Source organism: Loxodonta africana, chromosome 8 (assembly GCF_030014295.1).
Source record: "Loxodonta africana isolate mLoxAfr1 chromosome 8, mLoxAfr1.hap2, whole genome shotgun sequence".
Taxonomy (NCBI): Eukaryota; Metazoa; Chordata; class Mammalia; order Proboscidea; family Elephantidae; genus Loxodonta; species Loxodonta africana.
Window position 1 is genome coordinate 93,643,986 of NC_087349.1, and position 9,503 is coordinate 93,653,488.

Below are 9,503 nucleotides of genomic sequence, written 5' to 3' on the forward strand. Positions count from 1 at the left end.
ACGTTAATAAATTTTTAGTGATGTTCTTGCTGGTAATTAAATTCTAAGGACAGTTCTCCACACTCTCCTCCCGAAGAATGGGAGTAGATGATTCAACTTAAATAATTTCACTTCTGCATCAGTTTTGAGATAATGCTCTTTAAAACAAAATAGACCTGTATTCCCTAAACTCTTCTCTAAACAGTGGCTTAACGGATAAAGAATGTCTGCTTGAGCATGGTGTTCTTTTAAGAACTATCTGTATGGGATCAAACTGACAACAGCAACTTAAAAGATTAGATAAGAAACTGAGAGACAGTGAGTGTATGTCAGTGGGAGAGGAACAGCTCAGAAAAGGAGGGTGAGAACGGTCGCACAACTTGAAGAATGTCATCAGTGTCACTGAGCTGTACACATAGAGATAGTTGAATTGGCTCATGTTCTGCTGTGTATATTCTCAACAACACCACCAAAAATAGAATAAATTATAAAAAATAAAATGAAAAAAATAGGCCTAGGGTAGGTAGAACTCTCTCTCTGTATGTCTGTGTTGCATGTAACACAGTTTCAGATGAAAAAAACATGTTTTCCCAGAGTAGCCTCAGTACCCTTTCCTGTGTTTTCAACTATCAACTTGGCATTTAGGGTACAGAGAGCACATAGGACCTTTATAAGCTCTCCGAATGGTTCTGATGCACAGCCAGAGCGAGAACCACTGGCCTTGCCCTATGGGTGTTGAGAGGGCAGTTTGCTGAATACCTTCAGAATGCTAAGGAGAGTGGACTCTCGTGCCATGAAATTACCCAGTTTCCTATAAGACGTGTTCATGGAAAGGAATTATTTTGAAAATAGAAATTTAAATGATATTTTAATAACTGTTAACATACTGGCATGTTACAGCGAATTCACATTTATTACTGAGTATTGGTCTTTCCCTGCCTCTTAACAAAGTAAGACATTTTTCCTTTTGTTTTCCCCTCCTTTTCCATCCAGGCCAGTCAGTTGGAGGAGCTTTTTCCAGTGCAAAGACAGCCATGTCTTCGTGGCTGTCTACTTTCACCAACTCCACCCCTCAAAGTCTCACCGAGCTGCCCGATGGGAAGCCCTGAGCAAGGCGTCCGGAGGCTGCTGTTGCTTTCTTGGGTTGAAGTGTTCCCTGTTCATCTGCTGCTCCCACACTGCTCCTCGTCAGTGGCCACAGGTCCATGGCAGAGGACCCAGATGTCAATCTGTTTACACGAATGATTGCCCTCTGTCCAAATGAATGTGACAGGATGCTGGAAAATGAAATCACAACCATTGCAGGGACAGTTTCCAGGTTGGGGTTTAATTCGACTACTTTTATTTCAGTCTGAGCCTGATTAAAACACACAAGGAAATGAACCTGGTAATGAATTCTGAATTCTGATATTGTACGTTTGTTTACTTTAGAAAAGTTTGTACTAATGTAAATTTTGCTTTGTTTTGCTGTTTGAATATCCACATGGTCACTGTAATTTATATTTGCTAAAATTAAGTTATGTTACTATTTTAATTACTCTAAAGTTAGCCCTAAAATGTGCTTATGAGGTTAAGGGACCACAGAGCCCAGCCCCCTTTGCTGAGTTATATAAGATTTTGTTTGTTTGTTTGCTGCTCACAAAACACATTGATCAATTCACTTCCTCCCAGAAACGTGGAAGTCAGAGGTGGTAGCTCTGAGATTTTCAACTTGTTCTTTCCAAGTCCTTAAAAGCTAACAAGGAGGCATCAAGGAATGTCGCTGTGCTCTGTTTCTTTCCTAAGTATGCAAGTAGGTGTACAGAGACACAGCATAGTGACGGTTATGATGGTGTTCACAAGTTTAACATGAATGTGTGCATAGGGCAATATTCTAAAAGACCTATGTGTTAGTTTTGTCAACTCTAGTCATATCGTAATGTTTTACAAGCATTTTTTAATCCAAAGTTTGTGCCTTCTAGTTTCTTCTTTTGCATAGTTTTCCGTTGGGTGTTTACAGACCTACAGGTTTTCTTGTCTTATTCTTCATAAAGTTTTTCAAGGCACTTGGCCTTGCTGCTTCCCTGACAGAAATTCCTCTGTAATCAGTCCCCACCTCCCTCTAAAAGTATTTATAAAAGAAAAGCAAGAGGATCCATAAATATGAAATAGAAACTGCATCTTAGCGCAAATTTAGAAAAGCAAGAGGAAAGAGAAGAAAACTGCAGCTTCACCTCAGCTCTCTCTGTCACCAAGGATATCTGGCTTCCTGCTAGACACATGCCCGTGTGTGCTGTCTGCTGGTGATGTTACACAGCTGGACCTCGTGTGCTGCCATGCTGAGCTCTCATGCACTTTTCCAGGGGACTTTGAATGGACGTTCTCAGGGAGTACTTACGGAGGACAAAGGATGCTTGAAGAATACATTGTGAGTAACATCTACCTATGCTATAAAGAGTGCTGTGAAAATGAGGGATTGAATTAAGAAGGACACTGATTATCCCCTATGAAATGTTTTTGTGAGTAACATCTACCTATGCTATAAAGAGTGCTGTGAAAATGAGGGATCTAATTAAGAAGGACACTGATTATCCCCTATGAAATGTTTCTGTAAGAAACGTCTTCCTGGGGCTTGTGAAGTGGACACAGGGACATAATGTAAATATCCCTAAAATTTCCAGTTTGTGTTTTAACGCCCTGCAGCAAGTCTAAAAGCGTACTTCCATTAGCGCATAATAACTCAAGAATTCAGTGATGATAAATGAACGGACTTAATGTGAGAACTCCATTAACTCCGCTTCTGCTGGGAAAGTTAACCTTCTCAGGAAATATTTGGAGAGGAGAAAGTAATACCAAGCAAAACTTTAAAAGGTATTTTAATCAGTGTTGCGCTGAAACTCTTAAGAATTCATCGTAGCATCTTGTTTCATGAGGCCACACTGTTAGTTGGTGTGTGGAAGTGTGTTAGCGTGCAGTTGCTGCCTTTCAACTCTCAGAAGCTCACAGTGCTAGGAGCACTGCGAGGGGTCAACAGCCGCCTGTGGGTTTGTCGTGTTGTTTGTACTGTTTTATGGTTGCGTAAACTCCATCTCTCCCTCTCTGAAAGCAGTCCAACCCATACTTTGGAACCCTGCTGAAAAAAATAATTACATGAAGTTTAGCTATGGTTTAGGACCACTTATTACCCATTTGAATATACACTTTAATTGAACTGTCTATTAATACTTCTGGAAACCCTGATGGTGTAGTGGTTAAGTGCTACGGCTGCTAACCAAAAGATCAGCAGTTCAAATCCACCAGGTGCTCCTTGGAAACTCTATGGGGCAGTTCTACTCTGTCCTATAGGGTCTCTATGAGTCGGGATTGGCTTGAGGGAATGGGTTTTTGGTTTGATTATATTTCTAGTTAAGAGTTCACCTCTTAAAGTGATCCTTTAACTGACTTCCAACATAAAATGAGCATTTTGGAAGATAGAACTTTCATCATAGAAACAGCAAAAGGATCACACCTCTGTTTCCTTCAGGTTCTAGGAGGTGTTGGGAGTTTTCAGGAATGGTAGGCCATTACATTGTTGGCAAGGGCCCCCAGGGCAGCCAGCACAGTTGAAGGCAGGAAGACTGTCCCTTGTCCTTGAACCAACACACTTCAGGCATAGGTTCCAGACTCCGGCTTAGTACCAGCCTAGAAGCAGTAGCTTCCCTGGCTTTGTGAGCCATCAGTACCGCCTTTGGACCATCTTCTGGCTGTATCACTGGGAAAGGTATGTGTTTTGGTGGCCATACTTGCTCCAGTGCTTCCCAAGGCTTTTGTATTTAAGAACTAAGTATTTGTAAACAGGACAGGCCTGAGGGAGCTAGGGTCAGCTAGCCTTCTCTCGGAGTGCCAGGCACACAGACTGCGTCTGTAGCGTAAGTGCTGTCCAGGTGACTTAAAAATGGTGTTTGGAAAAATACCTGTTTACTTTAATTTCTACTAGGCACTGTAGTGACAGTGACATAGGGAAGGAAGAGAGAATCAACACTACCAGGTGTCGTGGGCTAAATGAGTAGAAAAAAGTTGCACATCTGCTTAAGGTGTAGCTTTATTTTGCATTTGTGTTTAGCTCATGTAACCAGTATGAATAGTCTTGTTCAAAGTTCATTAGTGATACACTAGGCCCAGAGGCTTGAAACAATTCTTGTCTACTTTTTGCTTCAAGAAACACAGCAGCAATATACTTTTTGGGCAAGCCAGAGTATATGACCTGACTTCTCCGACCTTGTTTTTCAAGTTCTAGATTAAGCATTTAAATTTTTTTAGAAAGCCAAGGAGAAAGCAGATAAGGAAGGGAAAGGAAAACTGAGAGGATGTTGCAAGGCTGAGGAACAAAGCACTTAAAAGCTGAATGAAAATATTTTGAGAGCAGTATTTAATATGCTAAAGGTAATAAGAATTAGAAAGAAGTTTTAATTTTGCTAGTTTCAAGTTTTAAAATGAAACTACAACATTTTTTCCCTGACAGGCAGGTTTTACTTTTACTTGATATCTTCTGGAGAAAAGTTTTGTATAGGTTACCGCCAGTGGTACTTCTCTCTCCGGTGCTGGTGACAAGTTTGGGGGCGCTCAGCTCTGCAAGGAGCTCATGACACTGACTGGTCCTGAGCCGCTTGAACCTTAACTGTTCAGCCTGTTGCCTGTCAGGGAGTTGGTTGGGACTCTTGGACTACATCACTATGGATTTCCTGGTCCTTTGGTCACAGGTGGCACTGGCATCTATGGCTTTTCCACCGAGGTCCTCGGTAGCCTTTAAACATGGCAGAGAAGACACCACCCGTATTTCTAGAAAATGATCGTCATTCCATGTAGCACAATGTGCTGCTAGGAGTTTTATCCTTCCAGGTCTTTGGACTTCATAACAGTGGAATCATTTTTTCACAATTTTCAACATTCCATAAACATTTGTCAAGGACAAAGAAAAGGAATGAGGATCCTTATTCTTTTCATATAAATAACTTTGTACACATGACTTTCTGCTTACATTATGAAGAAACTAGCTCACTTGTATGGCAACTCCAAAATTGAAAGATTGTGCACGTATAAGGGTTTAGATATATTTTGTAAAACTCTAATGCATTTGTATTTCTGTGCTGTTCTGAAGTTTACCTTTTTATTTACATTAATTAAAGATATAGAAACTATATATTTAAATCATGTAAACGGGACACAATTTAGGGGTTTTTTTCCCAATCTTATTTTTCATCAGCTTCTCAAACACACGTAGTATGCTGCTTAAATTTTGTGTGTGTGTGCAATATAAACATTTGAACATTTCAGTCAGGTACTGAGCCAGGAAAGGTAATTGAAGTTTTCAAAAAGCTTCTGTGCTTAGAAAACATTTTTTTTAATATGAATAATTTATAGCTGGAAAATAGGATCAAGACTTCTGTGTTTTGGGCTCCGTGGTCATTGATTCCTAAATTCAGGAAGTATTTGATTAGAGTTGGTGAAGGCATTTAACAGTTACAAAAATAGTTTAGATATTTGAGATTAAAGGCTTTCCACAAACCCTTTCTAAGAAAGTTTTCTAAGGAGATTTAGCTGTGACACATGTTTTGATCAGAAAAGTGGTTTCTCTCTGCTGTAGTAGTTTTACAATTTGTACCAGTTCTTTGTTTCTGTTGTCATTTGTTCAAAAAAAATGTTAAAATACAAATCACATCCAATCATACTGAATTATAAAACTTCTACTGTTTCTTTAATTTGAGAATAAAATTATCTTGTTTGTCCTGCATACAGTCGTACTTGACCTGTCTTTCTAGAAGTACCCTGCATATTGTCAGTGGGGTTTCTGGCTGCTTCACAGTTGGACAGCGGTGCCAGCTTCATTTATTAAGCACCAGTGCTCATTTAATCTCCCATGGTGGCATGGCTTACAGGATGGTGGCATGGCTTACAGGATGGTGGCATGGCTTACAGGATGGTGGCATGGCTTACAGGATGGTGGCATGGCTTACAGGATGGTGGCATGGCTTACAGGATGGTGGCATGGCTTACAGGATGGTGGCATGGCTTACAGGATGGTGGCATGGCTTACAGGATGGTGGCATGGCTTACAGGATGGTGGCATGGCTTACAGGATGGTGGCATGGCTTACAGGATGGTGGCATGGCTTACAGGATGGTGGCATGGCTTACAGGATGGTGGCATGGCTTACAGGATGGTGGCATGGCTTACAGGATGGTGGCATGGCTTACAGGATGGTGGCATGGCTTACAGGATGGTGGCATGGCTTACAGGATGGTGGCATGGCTTACAGGATGGTGGCATGGCTTACAGGATGGTGGCATGGCTTACAGGATGGTGGCATGGCTTACAGGATGGTGGCATGGCTTACAGGATGGTGGCATGGCTTACAGGATGGTGGCATGGCTTACAGGATGGTGGCATGGCTTACAGGATGGTGGCATGGCTTACAGGATGGTGGCATGGCTTACAGGATGGTGGCATGGCTTACAGGATGGTGGCATGGCTTACAGGATGGTGGCATGGCTTACAGGATGGTGGCATGGCTTACAGGATGGTGTCTCGGCTTTTAAGGTGGTGACCCCTGAGGAAGAATTACTGTGGGTGTGGGAGCCCACCAGGCTCTGGACTGCTAAGTGCTCGGTGCTGCACACAGTACAAGCAAACAGAGGTTGGTCCTGGGATCGTATCTTGTCACATGCTTCACTAACAGAAACTCCCAGGGCAGAGGACATAATCCTGAGCAGCCCATTTTCCTACCCGGACTGGTGCAGTGAGTTCAGGGGAGTTGGGCTGGTCAAGGGAGAAGACAGGTTGATGAGATGGCAGCATTGCACGACAAACTGTTTATTGGGGTTGGGGGGGGACAGCAGGAGGTCTGCCAGAGGCAGACAGCCGTAGCCACCACAGTGGGAGGAGGTCGAGGAAACTCCCAGGGATGAGGCAAAGGGGGTGGGGCTTATACATGCTTGGGCCATGTCCTGCAGCCCTGCGGGGAGCAGCTGGTCAGAGAACTTCAGAGGACAACAGCAGCTCGTCGTCCTTGCAACTACAGGCTTTATCTATCTGTGGCCACCAGATGTTGGGCACCGTTTCACAGGGGTATGTAAAGCAGGCAGGCTCTAAGTGACTAAATATCTGTTTAAAACAGTTGAATGTGTTCCAATTTGAGTATGGCATCAGTGGGCTCTTTTGGGGCTAGCAGGCCTCAGTTTGCTATAAAGAAGTAGACAACCTGGGGCTAATACACAAAGGCCATCTTTGGCTCAGTTGTATAACAACTGGTAGCCTTCAAAATAGCCCTTGACATTTCCGATGAAGATTCTTAGTACATTTTCATATTTATTTCCATGTACTGTGGTTTCCTTACAGCTAGCTAACCCTTTTTTGTTGTTCTATACAGTGGCTTTGTTAGAACCCTCCTCCATTGCTGGTGGGAATATAAAATGGTATAGCCATTGTGGAAAATGATTTGGAAGGAAAAATTAAACAGAATTACTGTATGACCCAGCAGCTCCACTCCTAAATATATACCAAAGGGACTTGAAAGCAGGGACACAAACACATACTTGTACACCAGTGTTAATTATAGCGTGAGTTACAGTAGATAAAAGGTGGAAGCAACACAAGTGCATCAACAGATGAACGGATAGACAAAATGTACATACGTACATGGGATACATACCAAAAACACCCCAAAACCAAACCCATTGCCATCGAGTCAGTTCTGACTCATAGCAACCATATAGGACAGAGTAGAGCTGCCCCATAGGGTTTCCAAGGAGCAGCTGGTAGATTGAAACTGCCAACATGTTGGTTAGCAGCTAAATGGTTAACCACTGTGCTACCAGGGCTCCATACATACATACAATGGGGTATTTATTCAGCCATAAATAGAAATGGCATTCTTATATATGCTACAATGTGGATGAACCTTGAAAACATTATGCTGAATGAAATAAGTCAGACACAAAAAGACGTATGATCTCACTTAACATGAAATATCTAGAATAGGCAAGTGTGTAGAAACCAAAGTTTATTACTGATTACCAGAGGATGAGGGAGGGGGAATAGAGAGTTACTGCTTAAGGCATACTGGGTTTCTGTTTAGGGAGATGAAAAATATCTTTTGGAAACAGATAGTGGTGACAGTTGTATAACATGGCAAATGTGATTAATGTCACTGAATTGTACACTTAAGACTGAAACAGCAAATTTTTTGTGATTATTTTACCACAATTAAAAACAACAGCAACAGCATAACAGTGGCTTTGTGGTGTGCTTCACAGACGACGCAGACAGACTACTTTGCCCCTTGAAATTTATGCTTAGTTTGGGTGATGGTGCGGGTTAAGTTTCAGTTACCAGTGTTCGTGACATGGCCTGTCAGAGCCAGGAGCTGCACAGACGGCTGAGGGCAGTAGACTGGGCACCCACGACATCTCTCTCCTTCCCTCTCCTGGTGACCTGCTGCAGCTGGGCTTCAGTCTGGGCCAGGTGATGTCATGGCAGCATTATTTCCCAGGTAAGAACTATCTGCTTTTCAGGCTGACAAGGTGGAAGTTGCAAAAATTAAATCTGGTAACATCTGGAAGGAGAATGGTTCTGGAGCCAGGTCTTTCCAAGGAATAACCCTTTGTGGAAAAGAGCTTATGTCTGCCTGAAGCTGGCATGGTGTGTATGGGGTCGGTAACCACACTGCAGCAGGACCGATCTGTCCAACTTCACCATCCACAAGTCCTCAGCTGACCTGCAGGCCTGGCAAGTGACAGCCCCCTCCAGTTGAGTGCTAAAGTCTGGTCACCCAGGATGTGACCGTGGAGAAAGAAATAGGATGTAGCAAGCACCTAAAAAGCCTTGACCCTGTGCCTCTTCCAGGTCAGAGCCTCTTCCTCTCCCAGACGTATCTGGTATTCTGACTTTTGTGATAATCATTTCTTTATAATTTACCTCCTACTTCCTATGAATGTATCCCAAACAATGTAGTTTGGTTTTGGTCTGGGATTTTTGCCTGATTTTGAGCCTGTGTAAATGGAACCACAACATCTGTGTTCTTTTTATGTCTTTTTCTGCTCGGTTTTGGTTTTTAGGAGCTCATTCACTTTCATTGCTGTATAATGTTTTCCCCTTGTCTGGCTGTACCACAGTTTTGCAGTCTGTCGTCAGTGGAGATGGGGTTGCTTCTTGTTTGGGGCTAATGGGACAGTGCTGCCCTGACTGTTCTGGTATCCGTACCCCAGTGCGTCTGGACATAAACTTGGGAGTGGAGCTGTGGGGTATAGGAATATGCACATCTTCAGCCTTTTTAGTTAATGTCAATTTGTTTCCAAGGTGGGGTTACCATTTTACACTCCCACCAGCAGCACATGAGAATTCCCATTGCTCCATGTTGTGTCCAACACTGGGTATTACATCTTGCCCATCTGGTGGGTATGAAATGGTATCATTGTAGGTTTTAATTTGCATAACCCTGAGTACTAATAAGATTGAGTACTTTTTCATTTATTTATTGGCCATTTGAATTTCCACTCTTGTGAAATGCC

General features: G+C 42.6%; 1 protein-coding gene across 1 annotated transcript in view; it reads left to right on the forward strand.

Annotated features, from left to right (window-relative positions):
* AVL9 (AVL9 cell migration associated) overlaps nt 1-8,223 on the forward strand; it is a 59,197-nt gene extending 50,974 nt beyond the window's left edge. The window contains exon 16 of the mRNA XM_003406980.4: nt 973-8,223. Coding sequence (XP_003407028.1) covers nt 973-1,088 — 116 coding nt within the window. The 3' untranslated portion in view covers nt 1,089-8,223. The remainder of the gene's footprint in view (nt 1-972) is intronic.
* The last annotated feature ends 1,280 nt before the right edge of the window (nt 8,224-9,503 follow it).